Consider the following 17,398-nt stretch of genomic DNA (forward strand, 5'->3'; position numbering starts at 1 on the left):
AATCTAAAGTTTCTATCCCTAAATTGAATATCTGTGCCATTGAGTGTGACGTAAAACGTGTGAACTATCTCGAAACAAAATCTCAAATGACTTCAATGTGTTTTTTAATCACGTAATGGAGGACAAAATTTTAAGCAACTTTATGAAAATTCTAAAATGTTGATTTTGACAACATATGATATGTGGGTAAATATTTTAAGATTCTGAAATTTTATTTCTAGATAGTTCACATGTAGTGCATTATATAGGTACGGATTTTCAATTTTGAAATCCAAAGTTTAGATTTGAATTGATAGCATCCACATTTGGGATATTGTTAATAGAAGCCTAAATCATAATCTTTATCACTTTCAATCCCAATTTCTCTGTGTTTGAGGGTGGGGGGGAGGAAATTGGCTGACAGACTATTTGAGAAAATGCGCTGACAAGAGACAGGGGCATGTGAGTCCCCTACTAGTCTCATTGGTGCAAGGTGAGAGGCTAACAGTTAGTGGCTTGGCAACGTATTTTCTAAAATGGGTTGTCAGCCCATACCCTGTGTGTAGAGAGAGAGGTTAATGGATACCACATATCATATAAGAGGATTCTCTCATATACAATGATGCGGCTAAATCTCAGCCAACCAAGTGTGATTATGATGAGGGATTCTCTCCCCCTTAATTCACTTGGTTGAGATTTAGGTCCGCCACTTGATAGGACAGAATCTCTCATATGACAAGGTTACTCTTTATTCTTACGCATGCATATAAACAAACCCAATGCATGGCGAAAAAAGAAAGGTCACTTACCACTTAGACCTAGAAAGCTGGTATGCATTTTGAAGAGGTATTGTAATTGTTAAGAATGCTTAATGTTGTTAACATGCAAGCTTTGTGCAAGAAGAAATGAAAACCCTAATTCATTATGATATCTCTTGGGCTTTATATAGGCCCCTACAAATCTTATTGAGTACTAAGAGTAGCAGAAGGAGGAAGAGGGAGCTATGAAATTCTTTGTGAATTTCTGTGTGTTTTCCCGAATGTGGGACTATTCACAATTGCCTTTTCCTTAAGAAAATGCTAACAAATTTCATATGAGCGAGGAGGATAAATTTGTATGTCAGCGGTAGTATTTTTTTTATAACTTTACAACTGATTTGGTACTAAGAACAGAGCAGCATTTGGATGGAGTCCAGCATCTCTGAGAGTCATATCAAGGTGCTCATGAGCAAAAACTCTCTTCGGAAAGGAAATAAGCTGGTAGCTTCCAATGCCAGGTATGTCCTGAGCATCAATATACTTGTATATCGATCGTATCGTATCTGTGATTGAGAAATTCTGCTCTTTTCTCGATCCATCAGGAAATCTTATCAGTATCTGCAACATTAACATTCCTTCATTTCAGTATCATTATCATTGTGCAGACTGTGTTATTAACGGTACTTACTTTCGTACCTTTGTAATCGATCGCTTCTGACTCGATATAGGATTCTTCTTAAGAGCTTCTTTGTGTTTGCTGAATGATGGTTTTGCTACTTTGTGAACATTCTCTTCTAAAGGATCTTTGGCTTTCTCATTTTCCTATCAGTAATAAATGTCAGGCAAATGTTTTTAATTGGTGTTCATTTTAGTGAATTTGACTGGAATTGGCTTATTTCAGGTTGATTATCAGATCTCAAGTAGATTGAAAAGTGTTAAGTTATCTGAGGAAGGAGGAGGGTTAGTTCCCCGTACGAAATTCTAAGGAAAAGATCAAACCTTATTGTCGATTTTAACGTGAAGCAATCTTAGGGGAATAAATGATAGTGCTTGCTAAATGCTTGCTCAATGCAATCTGATTTGCCCACAGCATAAGAGCTAATAGCATTGATAATTCTACAAATGGCAGCATGTTGATACATTTCCAGGCTTCATTCTAAATTTAAAAACCAACCATCATTTTATTAAATTTGTCATAATTAGAATAGAAACCCTAATCTTATTCATGAGATAACATGGGCTTATATAGGCCCCTACAACTTACAAATAAGCCCCTAAACCTATTAATATTTCAACACTCCTCCTCAAGATGGGCGAAAGATATCCACTAAGCCCATCTTGTCACATCCTCTAATCATATCTACTGAGCTAAGTCCCTTAGTCAGACAATCTGCTGCCTGATCCTTAGTTAGAACATGACTTAACTCCAGTAGTCCATTGTCTAACTTCTCTTTGATGAAGAACCTATCGATCTCGATGTGTTTGGTTCTATCATGCTGCACTGGGTTGTTGGCAATACTTATAGCTGACTTGTTGTCACACCATAACTTCATCTTATCTCCTTGATCCAGCTTCAGCTCCACCAGCATACTCTTCAACCATAGCAACTCAGCAACTCCTAAGGCCATAGCTCTATACTCTGCCTCGGCTGTCGATCTCGCCACCACTGACTGCTTCTTGCTCTTCCACGAGACTAAGTTACCTCCTATAAAGATGCAATATCCTGAGGTGGACCTCCTGTCATCAGCACAGCTAGCCCAGTCAGAGTCGCAATAACCCTCGATGTTCACATGTCCATTCTTTCTGAATATCAGCCCCTTTCCGGGGGCACTCTTTAAATATCTCAGAATCTGGTACACAGCGTCCATATGACCCTTCCTCGGATCGTGCATGTAGCGACTCACCACGCTTACTGCAAAGGAGATATCAGGACGTGTGTGACTCAAATAGATCAGCCTTCCCACCAACCTCTGATATCTGTCACGATCAACTGGTTCTCCAGCCTCAGCACCTAGCTTGAACCTCTGGTCGATCGGTGTAGTTGCAGGTTTGCACCCTAACATTCCTGTCTCTTTGAGAAGATCCAGTGCATACTTTCTCTGGGATAGGATGATCCCTTCCGCTCCTCGAGCTATCTCTATTCCAAGAAAGTATCTAAGCAAGCCAAGATCTTTCACCTCAAATTCCTTACCCAGTCTCACTTTGAGTTGGGCAATCTCCTTCTCATCATCCCCTGTAATAATCATATCATCCACATATACCGCAAGCATAGTAATGTGGCCTCCACTCCGTCGAAAGAACACTGTATGGTCGGCGTTGATCTGTTGGTATCCCATACCAATCATAGCCCTTCTGAATCTGTCGAACCAAGCACGGGGAGATTGCTTCAGACCATAGAGAGACTTCTTCAATCTGCAGACCTTTCCCACTGTCTGATCTGTACCAAATCCTGGTGGTATCTCCATGTATACCTCCTCCACTAGATCTCCATGAAGAAATGCATTCTTCACATCTAGTTGGTGTAGCTTCCATCCACCATTTACTGCCAGAGAGATTAAGGTCCGAACAGTGCTCATCTTCGCCACCGGTGCAAAAGTCTCATCATAATCGATGCCATATGTCTGACTATACCCTTTTGCCACCAGGCGAGCTTTGTAGCACTCAACCTGTCCATCTGGATTCTGTTTCACAGTGAAGACCCACTTGCATCCAACTGCTTTCTTCCCTTTTGGTAGTTTTACTAGCTCCCAAGTGCGGTTCTTCTCTAGAGCTCCTAGCTCCTCGTGCATAGCCGCTTTCCACTTTGGGTCCTTCTTAGCAACCTGCCAATTGTTAGGTACAGTAACAGAGTCCAATGATGCAATGAATGCTCCATATGCAGGGTGGATACTAGAATATGATACATACTGGGCAAGATCCCAACCATATCTATCGGGAGGATGTCCCGCATTACTGCGAGTAGTCCTCCGTACTGATATTGGTGTGGGAGGAGTAGGGAGAGGAATGTTATCAGTAGGAATGTTATCACCTTGGGATGAAATTGGTGGTGGTGTAGGTATTTCAGGAGTCGGGGTGGGCTTTGGCAAGAGACTTGGCAGCACTAGTGGCACTGTAGGTACTGTTTCTCCAATTTGTTTGCCCTTCCTACTATAGGTTAGTAGCTCCCCCTGAACAGTGGGCCTAACACCTCTTGTCTCTTGTTCCTTTTCTTCGTGATTCTCCGGCTCCTCCTCAACCAACTCCTCCTCAACCAATTCGCCCTCCCAAGGAATCGATACAGAAATGGATTTCTCCACATTGTTCTCCGGTCTCTCACCATTCTCCTCCTCTCGCCCCATACTTCTAGTATTGGACGAGTTACCAGCAGATGAAGTTACCTTCTGAGTGTAATATGGCTCGAGTTCTCGAAAGTGCACATCCATGCTCACAAACAACCTTTTTTCCACCGGGCTCCAGCAAACATATCCCTTCTGAGTAGCAGAATATCCCACAAAGATACACTTCACAGCTCTAGGGGCAAGCTTCCCGACAGACGGCCTGTTGTCCTTCACAAAACACACACAGCCAAACACTTTGAGTGGAAGGATCCCACCATTATCTCCTTTCAATATCTCACACGGAGACTTCCAATCCAGCACTCTCGAGGGCATTCTGTTGATCAACGCTGCTGCGGTCAATACTGCTTGTCCCCATAATGTCTCTGGGACATTCATAGAGATCATCATGCTTCTAGCAACCTCTAAAAGATGTCTGTTCTTCCTTTCCGCTACCCCATTCTGTGCTGGAGTGTATGGACAGGTTGTCTGGTGATGTATTCCTTGAGCTGACAAATATTCTTCAAGGGCTCTGTTGGTATACTCTGTCCCATTATCTGACCTCAATACTTTCACCACTGCTCCGTATTGAGTCTGAACAGTCTTATGAAAATTTTGGAAGCACCCAAACACATCACTCTTATTCTTCATCAGGTATAACCAAGTAACACGAGAGAAGCAATCAATAAATGTAACAAAATATTTGTATCCATTCATAGAACTTGTGGAACAAGGCCCCCAAACATCTGAATGTACCAGGTCAAATGCATGAGAACTTCTATGACCAGAACTAACATAAGAGCTTCTAGTAAGCTTTCCCAACTCACATGCATCACACACAAGTTTCTGTTTATTTGCTTTCTCAAATAAAGAAGGATACAATCTACCTAAAACACTAAAGGATGAGTGTCCCAAACGCTGGTGATGGAGCATTAACTCATTTTCAGCACTCATTTTAGATCCTACTCCTGCTTCCTCTATGACTGACACCAATGCTGAATCCAGCCCTTCACGATCCAGATACCACAGTCCACTACGCCATGTGCCAGTCCCAAGTCTCCGCCCTGTCCCCTTCTCCTGGAAGATTACCTTGGGAATATCAAAAGAGACGATGCATTTTAGTTGGAGGATGATAGAACTAATAGATAAAAGATTGACTGGAAAAGAAGGAGCATGCAAAACATTGGACAAAGTTACAGAACCAGTACAATCAACTGTACCCTTACCAACCACCGGCTGAAATGTACCATCAGCTGTTTGAATACTATCAGGCGATGCTAAGTGAGTATATGATGAGAACTCACTAGCATTACCTGTCACATGACAAGACGCACCGGAGTCGACTATCCATGCTGATGATCTGTCAGGAGACATAGAAGCAAGAGCATGTATGTCATCAGTACCTTTGTTCGGATGAGCATAGGTAGCAGTGTTGCCTCTGACGAAGAACGAAGTAGATGCCTCCGCAGTCCCATTCCTCAAATCTCCATCCCCTGCTACTTGCTGTTTTTTCCTGAGTATCGTGAGGAGAGCACGATCCTCCTCTGTAAAGACCACCTCAGCTTCTTCTTCTTCTGCTACCGTCAGATTCGCCCGATTCCCTGCTCCTCTTCCACCTCGTCGACCCCCACGGCCACGACCACGACCTCCGAACTGTCCACGTCCACCCGAATCTCCATCCTTGGATGGCTTGGTGCAAGCATGCCGTAGATGACCCACCGCACCGCAGTTATAGCACTGTCGAGTCTCTCTCCTAGATCCAGTGTTGCTAGAGGCTGTCAGTGCTGACTTCACCACAGGAAGTCCACCTGTCCCCGCCTGCAGCCGAATGCGAGTCTCCTCCTGGATCATAGCAGAGATAGCCTCCTCAAGCGTGGGAATCTTCGGCTGAGCTAGGAGCAATGCAATTCGCTGAGCGAACTCTGATGTCAATCCCTTGAGAAACACCATAGTCCTCTCCTGTAGAAAGGCCTCCCGCTCTTTACATCCCGGCGTCCTTGCACGCTACGCCGAGAAAAGTGGGTCATAATCCAGCCACATGGCGCCCACGCTCTTGCTAGCATATTCCTGATACAGCCCTTCTCTCCCTGATGGACCTGTGGCATCGCATCTCTCCTTTCAATCTGCGGAATACCCATCAGCGTTATTCCCCACTCCATCATATGTCCTGCCTCAACTTCTCCCATGACGTCCTTCACCTTTCTCTAATGCCATCCACCGTGGCGTGCGATCGTCCGGAACCACGAGCCCCCCCGTTCTCCCCGCCCCAGCATTAAGAAAGCCAGATGCAATACCAACATATGAGTGCCTTCCACCTCATCTCTTCCCTCGAGTCCTCCTCCCGCTCGCTCTATCACCTCTCCTGCTCGAGATTACCCTCCCAATTTCTCCCTTAGCAAGGGTGTATCTCACACGCCGCCGAGGACCAGGCTCAGGTATAATACTCGGCCCCATCAAGTTTCAGATCGATCGGTCGAAGCTCCAATCTTCTTCGATGGTTGGTCGCGCCCTCACCAGCTGACAACCTTCATTAGCTTCATCAAAGTTGATACCTCGCGGGGTTCAACTTCTTGATGACTCAACTCCACTCGATTAGGCCCTTTCAGATCCACCACCTGTTCACTTTCTCTTTCCAACCTTGCTTGTGTGCAGTGAAAATTTCACCGCCCAGGCAGCAACCTCTGCCCTGCACAACAAGATGTAGGACTCAAACAATTTCTCGTTTCTCAGTACGGACCAACAAGCAACCAAAAAAGTTCACTATATCTGCAATCGATGCTGCAGATATCATACTCTACCTGTCATCAGTATCGAGGACTGAGTCGAGGCGAATCCATCGTCAAACTCGAGTTCGCACACGGTGATGGCCAGGGTTCTGTCAGCGGGTGGTGGAGGCGTCGGGGTCGAGGAGAGACTGACAGGGGGGGGGGCGGATCGCAGGGCGGGTCTGGTTTCGCATCGGACAGAGAGGGAGGGCGTCAAAATGGTCTGTGCGGACAGAGACGAGGGAGGGCCTGTTTGTGATCGGAGGCGGAGGGTTGGGGGCGGTCTGCGACTCGAGGGGGGGAGGGGGTTCTGGCGTTGGGGGGAGCTGGCGGTCTGCAGAGCAGAGAAGGGCCTGGTTTCCGCGACAGAGAGGACGGGGTCGGTCTGGTTGTGATCGGAGGAAGGGTCTTGGGGGGGTGGGTCGGACGACGGGGGGAAGGGGATCTGGCGGTGGGGGGGATCGCAGCGTGTGTGGGGCTCTGCAGCTGCGGATTGAGGGGAAGGACAGAGGGGGGGGCTGATCGGTCGGCGGGGGGAGGCGACGGGGGCGGCCGGCTGCGAGAGGAGAGGAGGGGAGGGGGGGCGGCTAGGGTTAGGGTTTTTTGTGGAGGCTCTGATACCAAATTAGAATAGAAACCCTAATCTTATTCATGAGATAACATGGGCTTATATAGGCCCCTACAACTTACAAATAAGCCCCTAAACCTATTAATATTTCAACAGTCATAAACGTTTATTACAGAAAACTATTATCGAATGTCAAATTTCTATTTTTTCGTCTCCCCGTTGATTTTTATACCTCATTGTTTTGAAGAGGTTCGACTAAAGCCGAACCTTGTTCATCCGCAGTCCTCTGCAATACCTCCACCAGTTCATGACCCACTGGTCCTTCAACCTATAAACACAACACATGAAAACAAATGAACTTTTCATTGTACTCGTTAAGAATCATGTCCTTCACTAATTTTTTTTTTTACTGAACATTTGTTGGAGGGTTTCTTCCGGCAGCAGCAAAGCTCCGCACTTTTGAAATCCCTTCAAGCGTGTCGGCAGGGAGTCTCACAATTCGACGAGCCAAGCTACTGCATAATGTTGTCAAACCTTCTATTAGCTGCATTCTGAAATTTGCTATAATTTCTCCGGATTTTGAGACAAGAGAGAGATGGTGAGTAGACGCCTTCATTTTATGTCGAAGGATATCTGGAAATTCCTTTCTTACCATCTACCGTCTACGTTGCTTGCTGGATTCTGGGTGCTTTCCCCTCTGCTTCTTCTAATGTAAAGTATAATGAACAACTTAATGTGTCTATGTAACAGTAACATGTTTGGAGAACTTTATGCCTTTCTTGAAATTCTGAGCTGCGAATTTTCTTTCTTTTTTCTGAAAAGAATTTACCTGCTCTCGTTTTTTTTTTTTTTAAAGACCGGAACTTCACATAGGTCCCCTGCTCCGGGTTATTGAACCTGTTTCAAGTTTCCTGGTTCAAAAGATGCTGCAACTCACTTATGTTGGTATTCAAGGTGATGAAAAAAAACAGAATTTTGGAAGATTTGCACTCATTAGCACCCAATACAAGCATAAGGTTCCCTCTTTGAGAGCAGTTCTGCAGTTAAATGTGCCCGTATGAAGAAGAGAAGGAAATAACTACAGCCCATTCTGCTGCTACCTTTTACTTTATTTTTTCTTGCCCCAGATTTTATCACATTCTTCACTAATAATACCTCAAAACTCCCAATCAGTTGTCTGCAATGAATAAATGAGTCGTTGAATAGTTTATGGGTACTGTCGAATAATTTAATGGATAATAAACAACCACCCTACTGGTCATAAAACCAGAAAAGGACATCAAGAATTAGATTAAGGCTGTACTGTTGTCTACCTTGCAATGCTCTTAAGTTATAATAAGAGTAACTATAGAAAATATCTGCAGGTTACGTAGATTGAGTTACAATCAGAGCCATTATGCTACTCCCATTTGCAACTGTATTTCGTACATGAACTATTTAAATCTGAGAATCTTGAGCTATTCATGAGAGCAGCTTACCGATTGTATAATATAATCATAGAGAGGAAGGTAACTTGTTACTTGCCGAGAACCTAGCTCACAGGAATCTGCATATAGTTTCATTATCATAATTATCCATGCTTTTGCTATCAATTCCTTCAATTAAGCAAACAATCTCAGCCTGAACACGTTAATTTTTGAGCCAAACACTGACAATGGAAGTTTGTTATAAAATTAATATATACCTATGGGCGAAGAATGCTCCCTGGATATGACAATAACATGAAAGTTTGTTCGTCTATATTACTATATACATATTAGAAGCCTAAAACTGAGTGCAGTGAAAAATTCACATAGAGTTGGAACGCAAAATCCGCAGTTTGAGGTCAAGGAATTCCTCAAATTCAATATCAAGTTTATTTTTCTGAAACCATGTTTGGATCCCGCCACTTACTAGACATCATGTGTTTCTGATTTTTGGACCATGGAGGCAATGACTCCCTTCAAAGCAGCTGGTCTCTGATCATTTTGAGAACTTCCCGTGGTTTCAGAACCTATTTTCTGCATTTGAACTTCACTAGATTTCGAACCGAAGATATTCAGTTTCTTGAGCAGGGAAGAGGAAGCCGAGCCCGCCTTCTTTCTCTTCCTAACATTCTCAGCCCAGTTGTGCAATGTTGATCTCAGCTGATCGGCAAATATTGCTTGTTTAAACGTGTCCCCCATCTATATTTAATAGGTCCAGAGAGTGAGCGTGGTCTCAAATTTCAAGAATTAACTATAATTATAACATTAAGTGAAGCTAAACATGTATTATGCTAATATATCTTGTATCTCAATTTACCAAACAAACATTACTTATCGCGCAATTGCAGATAGATGCCCTGTAGCTCTATTGTTGTGAATAGACTCCCGATACAATTGACCAATCTGAATAGAAAAAAAAAATTCTTTTCTCTGAGGATACAAGAGTTAAAGAAAAAATCATTCTGGGGTATCTGCAACAGTAGAACTACAAGGGGTCTATCGGCAATTGAGCGATATCTCTCCGTGACGAACCCCCAGTGAGAAGTTCATTAAAATTGACCCTACACCCTTTTATCCAGCTTTTAAGAATCTTGCATTATGCAACCACTATCTATATTAAGGCTAAAATCACAGTGTATTTGTACCTGGGTGACAATAGCATAAAGAGGAAGAGTGCTGTAACTGCAGAGAACCTGAACAATCACACTGTAAAAAAGGGCATCAACTGAACAAGTCAGATGAGAGCTGCAGTCTCTTGAGTGTAATACTAAATTACGGCAATTAATAAGATGCTAAGTGAATTTTGTAAAAATTTTGGAAGCTAGAGAAAAATGGAAAAGCCTGAGTTAAATTACCCGATAACAAGTCTCGGTATGACAAATCCTACTTTATCCATGATGCAGGATTTGAAGCCATAGGTGCTCTGAAATTATTGTACATCAGTCAGTGTCCAAAAGAGATTTCAGGTCAGTTTCTTTTTCTTCTTTGATGGCTTTTTTAATCTCTTCCTGCTGTGCAGTATTTTTTCGATTACACTCCTATTCACTTTCATTAATCAACCCACCTTCTGATTTGACTATATTACGGGAAAAACAATTTATTGGGGGGAGTATACTTGGGATATTTTGAATGTCCATGTACATTTCTTTTCACGCATTTCCTTTCACTTAGTTTCCAGAAGGGCGTTTGCTGGGATTATTTGTCAGTAAGGAATTCGATTAGGATATCTTTGCATAAATTTCTTTTAACAAAGAGCATTGTTTGTTATAATAATTGATATATTATTATTAGTTGCATCTCAAATTTGTACATACCCATATCCAGAAGAAAAATGCAATCTCGAAGGAATTCTGAAATAAGATGAAATGGATTAAGTAGAGAACAAAGCCCGGGTGCTTAAACCAAAAATGGTGATCAGATGGCTTCACTCGTGGAATTTCCTGGTGATCCTCTCCAAAACCCTCTGCAGCATCTAGAGCCAATCTGGTGATAATATACTCCAATTTCGTGCCAACGACTAATAGAAGCTGCAATTGATCACAGTTTTAGTTTTGTGTTAAGTAGATACCAGAAAAAAAAAAATTGAAGGACGTTGAAACTTATTAGTCTGATATTAAGGTCATGTGTTCCGGTGCACAAAATTACATTTAAAATGTTATCATAACAGTAATATATACTTACAATCAGAGGCAAGAAAGATAGCCAGAAATGTGTGTGCCACCCTGCATTAGCAAAACACCCCGAAATCTTAAGGTCATGTTTACAAGGTGACATGTATGAATTAGGTCTTATTACTGATCACGTGTAGCCATTTTTTACAAGCCAGAGAATACAATTTGCGTGAAAAGAAACAATAACTAATTCGACATAGCACTAAATTAAATAACCAATAGCCTATTAATTTCTTGCATACCATACACCTTCAGCAATAGAAATATGATAACAAAGAGCCATAGGTACCAGCTGCAAGAACATATAAGTTTAATATAAAATGTTATTATTATGTTAAAACAAATAAGTGAAGAAAGAATGTAAAGTAGACTACCTGTTAAGTTACCTACCTTATCCCTACAACTACCTTAAAATCATCTTCAAGCGCTCGCATCATGTACTTGTGAAAATCAAAATTTTTATTTGAACTGCAGTGCTTCTGAAGATATTAAAAAACTCAGATAAATCAGTCAGGTTGAATGAGGGGTTTGATGAAATGATGCAAAATAAATAAATAAATAAAACTGAATTAAAAAAATCTGTGCAGTAAAGCTCACCATAATAAATCCAGAACGTAGCGCTCTGTAATCTGATTTTGTCACAGATGCACAGAACTGCTTGAAGAATGACATCTACAACACAAAGCCAACTTCATATTTTATTTCCAAATTACAATTATAAACGAAGCACGATATCAGATGAAAAAAGGAAGAAGATATAATTTACTGTGGGAACTAAATTGTAAATAAAATGTAGCAATTACATAATATCAATGTTTTTAAAAAGAATATTCATGACTTATTCAAAGAAAATTACTGATAACTCACCATCCATCTAACAGGTCTTGACTCTCTCCAAAGTCCCTTGCGCTCCATAAGAAATTCATGATGAGTGTGTGCATGTGTGAGATGTTTATCTGTCAATTATACAGAATTATTTCATGAAAGCAAATGAAGGAACTGCTCAAACGCTTATCAAACTGAAATTTCTACATTACAACACAATTCGAGGGGCACATGAAGACGTATACTTTTTTCTTGTTCTATTTTCTCCTTTAAAATTGCTTCCTCCCAGTGCTTCCACTGTCTAATCTAAAAATATTTTAGCACAAGAAAAATAAACATTATTTGCATTTGGATCCTATTCACATACTGAACTATAACGAATGCAATATGTAACATACCTTAGCCCCTCCTAGAACCATAGTAGAAGCACAGAATCCAACATGGACGGCAGCAAGTACAAATATGAAAATGTGCAGCTGATGTAATGCTTCAACAGATAATATTGGAACTTTTCCCTGAAATCAGCGGTATTCAATATTTTAATGAAACGCGACACACTTAATCTTCTTACATTGCGAATATATTTCATAAACCACTAATAACACAAAGCACATCTTTGCCTCTTTAGAACATGCTGCAATTTGTATTGCCCTCATCAAGAAAACTTGACCAAATCCTTTTTCAATAATGTTTCAAAAGAACCCAGGAATAAGTTTATATTGCTCACAAATTCACCTGTCTCAGGCAGAAACTGGAACTGTCACTCTCTGATAAAAGCCTACGTCTACTATGGCCAAGTTCAAGAGAAAGATCCTTGATTATATGCATTTCTAAGCTTTCTTCCTTTTTACAAGGAAGCATGTGAGATGTGATACTCGGAGAGACGCAGAAGTGACTAGTTGTATTTTGAAAGACGGTCATCAGAAGAGATATAAAGCCAAGAAGCATCAACTCTGCACGAAGAGATACAACCAAACATTCTGTCAGCAACACTCATGAAATCGGTGTCTTCTCGAATAAGAAATGAAAATGTGCCATCTAAAATGTAAGAATCCTGGTTGATGTGGGGGGAAAAGAATATGCTAACTAGATTGATAGCACGTTTCATGATTTCTGCCCTTCAAAATTTCTTGTCAATTTTTCTGACGATGAAATCAACAAGAAAGTACACAAATGTATAGATCATGTAAACCTGCTTTATAAAGCAAATGTAAATCCTCCTCAGTGTAACTAACCTTCTTTTAGTTTCTGCAGAGCTTCAAATAGTGAGTCATTTTGCTTGTTCTTCAGAAACTGAAAGAAATTCAAAAACAAACAAGTGTACGACCAAATTAGCATCCGATAACGAAGCACCCAAGCAGGAAAAATAACCATAATTATAAATTTATTTGACACACATACAATTTGCTCGTGTTAAATACAGTAGGATTTATGTTTAATGTCAGGGAATATATCCCCATTATTCATCACAGTGTTAGTCTAAGGGATGTAGACTCAAAGCTAGAATCAAACAAATTGTTGGATAGCAGGTTTTCTAATCTGTTTTGGTAATATGATTCTTAATCTGTTTTGGTAACGGGATTCTTAATCTGTTTTGGTAACAGGTTATTAGGATTCCTAATATGTTTTGTGAAAGAAAATAATTCCCTCTGGTTCATTACGTTAACCAAGTTAGCATAATATACAATTGCTACAAGCTTGATTCTAGGAAATAATCACGGCTACAAGCTTGATTCTAGGAAATAATCACGGAAACAAGCTTGATTCTAGGAAATAATCACGACAACAGTTAGGCAATTATATACCTAATAAAGACTATTGCTATATTTACATTTATTTACATAAATATATTCTATCACACCCCCGCAGTTGAAGCGGGAGGTAGTCGTACGCTGAGACTGTCCCGAAAATCTTCAAAAAGAACCAATGGAAGATCTTTCGTAAAGATATCTGCGATTTGATAGCGTGACGGGACATGTAAGACATGTACTTGTCCACGAGCAACTTTTTCGCGAACAAAGTAAATATCCATCTCAATGTGCTTAGTGCGTTGATGTTGAACTGGATTCTCGGAGAGATATATCGCACAAACATTATCACAATAAACCAATGTAGCCTTCTGCATAGGACAATGAAGCTCCAGAAGAAGGTTTCGTAACCAACAAGACTCATAAACTACATTGGCAACCCCTCAGTACTCGGCTTCGGCACTGGACTTGGATAGGGTAGCCTGCCGTTTATCACCAAGAAATTAGATTATCACCAAGAAATACACAATACCCAGAAGTTGATCGTCGGGTATCTGGACATCCACCCCAATCAACGTCTGTATAAGATACAAGGGTGGCAGTTGAAGATGGATAAAGGTGCAAGCCGTGATCTAGAGTGCCCTGTATATAGCGCACAATGCGCTTAAGTGCATGCATGTGTTCCTCCATGGGGTTATGCATGAATAAACAGATCTGTTGCACAGCATAAGAAATGTCGGGCCTCCTGAATGTCACATATTGCAGGGCTCCTGCAAGGCTGCGGTAATGTGATGGATCATCATACGATGTGCTAGACGTAGCACTGAGTTTCGGTTTTGTATCAACCGGTGTGGGAGACGGCTTACAAGATGACATGCCAGCACGTTCTATGATTTCTTCTACATATTTCCTCTGAGATAAAAATAAACCACCTGCATGACGAGTTACAGCTATACCCAAGAAATAACTCAATGGCCCTAAGTCTTTCATAGCAAATTCTGAGCTGAGAAGAGTCATGATAGACTTGCGAAGAACATCAGAGGAAGCAGAAGTCTTTCATAGCAAATTCTGAGCTGAGAAGAGTCATGATAGACTTGCGAAGAACATCAGAGGAAGCAGTTAAGATAATATCATCCACATACAGCGAGAAGAGTCATGATAGACTTGCGAAGAACATCAGAGGAAGCAGTTAAGATAATATCATCCACATACAGCAGAATATAAGCCATATCAGTACCTTTACGGTAGATGAAGAGAGAGTGATCAGATTTGCTATGAGAGAAACCAATAGAGGAAACATAATCTGCAAAATGCTTGTACCAAGCTCTAGGAGCTTGCTTAAGCCCATATAACGATTTCGCAGCAAACAAACATAATCAGGATGTACTGGGTCCTTAAAACCCATGGGTTGATGCATGTATACAGTTTCCTTTAGGTCCCCATGCAGAAAAGCATTTTTAACATCAAGCTGATGAATAGGCCATGCTTTAGAAAGAGCTAAACTGAGCACAGTGCGAATAGTAGCTGGTTTGACTACCGGACTAAAAGTCTCGCCACAATCCACGCTAACTTGTTGACCTGCACATCACCTACAAGACGGGCTTTATGCCTCTCAAAAGAACCGTCAGATTTGTCTTTATGTCTAAAAATCCACATCGACCAAATCACATTAACATCAGGAGGACGAGGCACCAAATCCCAAGTCTTATTTTTAATAAGAGCATTATATTCATCATCCATGGCCATTTTCCAATTCGGGTCTTTAAGGACAGACACGAGATTACGAGGTATGGGTGATTTAGTAACATGGGTGTGAAGACCGTATTTCTTGTTCGGTTTGAAAATCCCATGTTGACTACGAGTGACTGGCCTTTGGGCTGGAATTGGCGTTGGCTGGACATGAGAGGGGTCGGTGGGCTGACTCGTGTTTGGGCTTGATGCATGCGGTCCAGCAGCAGGAGGAATAAGAGAAGGAGAGGTACATTGCCATAGGACAGGTGGATTTTGAGCTGAGTTGGTGGTGTGGGTCGGACTGCTCATTATGGTAGGCGAGCTGGGCTGGGCTCTTTGTTATGAATTGGGTGAGGCATGAGGAGGAGTAGGCGGGGTGAGTTGTACTTCAGATGGGCCTGTGTTTGAGGTCAGCTGGTTGATCATAAAAGAGGATAGGCCTTCATCAAGGAAATCTTAAGTACGAGGCAAGGGAGAATGCAGATTAGCAAAGGGAAAATTTGATTCATCAAATATAACGTGGCGATTAATGATGATTTTATTCGAAGATAAATCGTAACACTTATAACCATGATGATTTGATGGATATCCCAAAAAGACACACGGAGTAGAACGGGCTTGAAGTTTATTTATAGTGGAAGAAGGAAAGAGGGGATAGCATAAGCACCCGAACACTCGAAGATGAGAATAAGATGGGTCTTTTTGGTAGAGAATTTTGAGAGGGGATTGATAGGCTAAATTTTTATTTGGAAGTATGTTGAGAAGATAGGTTGCCATTTGTAATGCATGATGCCAAAAAATAGGCTAAATTTTTATTTGGAAGTATGTTGAGAAGATAGGTTGCCATTTGTAATGCATGATGCCAAAATGATGGAGGTAGAGAAGCATGGGCAAGTAAGGTTCTAACAATGTTGTTAATGGTGCGGATTTTTCTTTCAGCTTTTCCATTTTGTGATGATGTATGTGGACAAGAAAGGCGAAAAGACATACCATTAGCTTTGCAAAAATCCCAAAATAGCCCATTATCAAATTCTCTACCATTATCGCATTTAATATTTTTAATTTCCCGTTCAAATTGAGTTCGAATGAATGCTCTAAAAGAGAGAAGTGTGGCAAAAACTTGTGACTTTCTAGACAACGGAAATGTCCACAAAAAATTAGAGTAATCATCCAACAATAGAATGTAATAACGATGGCCCGAAGAGCTCAAAACAGGAGATGTCCATAGATCACTATGAATAATGTCAAAAGGCATAAAAGTGCATGAATTCGAAGCAACAAAAAGCAATTTAACAAGTTTTCCAAGAGGACATGAGCGACAAAAATGAGAACTACGAGTTCTATTGCACTTAATAAATTTATTTAGCCTAAGGGAGTCTAAAACAGGTGCTCCCGCATGACCTAAACGTTCATGCCATAAAGAAGGTGCTAAAGCTGCAAAAGTTGATGGTGAGTTGACTCGATTTGTGGTGGTGGTGGTGATGGGATATAGCTCGCCCCGACTATCACATCTCATTAGGTGCATCCTCGTCTGAAAATCCTTCACAGAAAACCTAAAAGGATCAAATTCAACAGAAACCGAGTTATCAGAAGTAAATTTTCTAACCAAAACTAAGTTTTTAATCAGTTGAGGGGCATGAAGAACATTCTTTAAGGTTAATGGTGGGTTCGGGGGGGACAAATTTGTATGACCATAACCACGAATTGGAATTGAATGACCATTTCCGACAATTATACCACGATTATTGCTCAAATTAAAATATGACGAGAGATTACCTTGCGAAGATGTCATATGAGATGTGGCACCGGTGTCCATGTATCAGTTTGCATCGGGTGGAGTGAGCCCGAGAGTGTGCATCGCGGCCTCGATGTCAGTTGGTGTTGTTGTCGCTAAATAAGCCTACTGCTGGTGAGGACGAGGCCCAAGAATGCTGGCCTGCTACTGCTGCCCGTGCTGTGGACTGGGCCTGGCCCAAGGTGCAGTTGGATATGGGCATGGTGGGATAGCCCATGGCCATTGCCAAGGCCACATCTGCTGCTGTTGTCTACCAGCCCACGATGGCTATCGTTGCT

General features: G+C 41.5%; 2 protein-coding genes across 5 annotated transcripts in view; both read right to left on the reverse strand.

Annotated features, from left to right (window-relative positions):
* LOC109848661 (plant UBX domain-containing protein 10-like) lies at positions 1,087-8,063 on the reverse strand. Of its 2 annotated transcripts, XM_020418288.1 has the most exons (4): positions 7,800-8,063; positions 7,617-7,712; positions 1,434-1,559; positions 1,087-1,355 (listed from the first exon to the last, which is right to left on the reverse strand). In XM_020418288.1, exons 1-4 carry the CDS (start codon positions 8,037-8,039, stop codon positions 1,125-1,127), a joined length of 693 nt encoding a protein of 230 aa, XP_020273877.1. In that variant the 5' UTR covers positions 8,040-8,063; the 3' UTR covers positions 1,087-1,124. The 2 variants fall into 2 exon arrangements, with proteins under 2 accessions (XP_020273877.1, XP_020273883.1); XM_020418294.1 differs by lacking the exon at positions 1,434-1,559.
* LOC109848676 (MLO-like protein 13) overlaps positions 9,018-17,398 on the reverse strand; it is a 32,056-nt gene continuing 23,675 nt past the window's right edge. The window contains exons 2-15 of one of the 3 annotated variants that reach the window (XM_020418321.1): positions 13,082-13,139; positions 12,582-12,799; positions 12,245-12,361; positions 12,059-12,152; positions 11,889-11,977; positions 11,619-11,693; positions 11,412-11,500; positions 11,264-11,313; positions 11,032-11,072; positions 10,665-10,877; positions 10,206-10,273; positions 9,996-10,056; positions 9,682-9,753; positions 9,460-9,549 (exon numbers count right to left, since the gene is read on the reverse strand). In XM_020418321.1, coding sequence (XP_020273910.1) covers positions 9,682-9,753; positions 9,996-10,056; positions 10,206-10,273; positions 10,665-10,877; positions 11,032-11,072; positions 11,264-11,313; positions 11,412-11,500; positions 11,619-11,693; positions 11,889-11,977; positions 12,059-12,152; positions 12,245-12,361; positions 12,582-12,799; positions 13,082-13,139 — 1,245 coding nt within the window. In that variant the 3' untranslated portion in view covers positions 9,460-9,549. Of the gene's footprint in view, positions 9,550-9,681; positions 9,754-9,995; positions 10,057-10,205; positions 10,274-10,664; positions 10,878-11,031; positions 11,073-11,263; positions 11,314-11,411; positions 11,501-11,618; positions 11,694-11,888; positions 11,978-12,058; positions 12,153-12,244; positions 12,362-12,581; positions 12,800-13,081; positions 13,140-17,398 lie in introns of all 3 variants that reach the window. The other 2 variants (XM_020418305.1, XM_020418314.1) reach the window with 2 other exon arrangements.

Source organism: Asparagus officinalis, chromosome 1, assembly GCF_001876935.1.
Source record: "Asparagus officinalis chromosome 1, Aspof.V1, whole genome shotgun sequence".
Lineage (NCBI taxonomy): Eukaryota > Viridiplantae > Streptophyta > Magnoliopsida > Asparagales > Asparagaceae > Asparagus > Asparagus officinalis.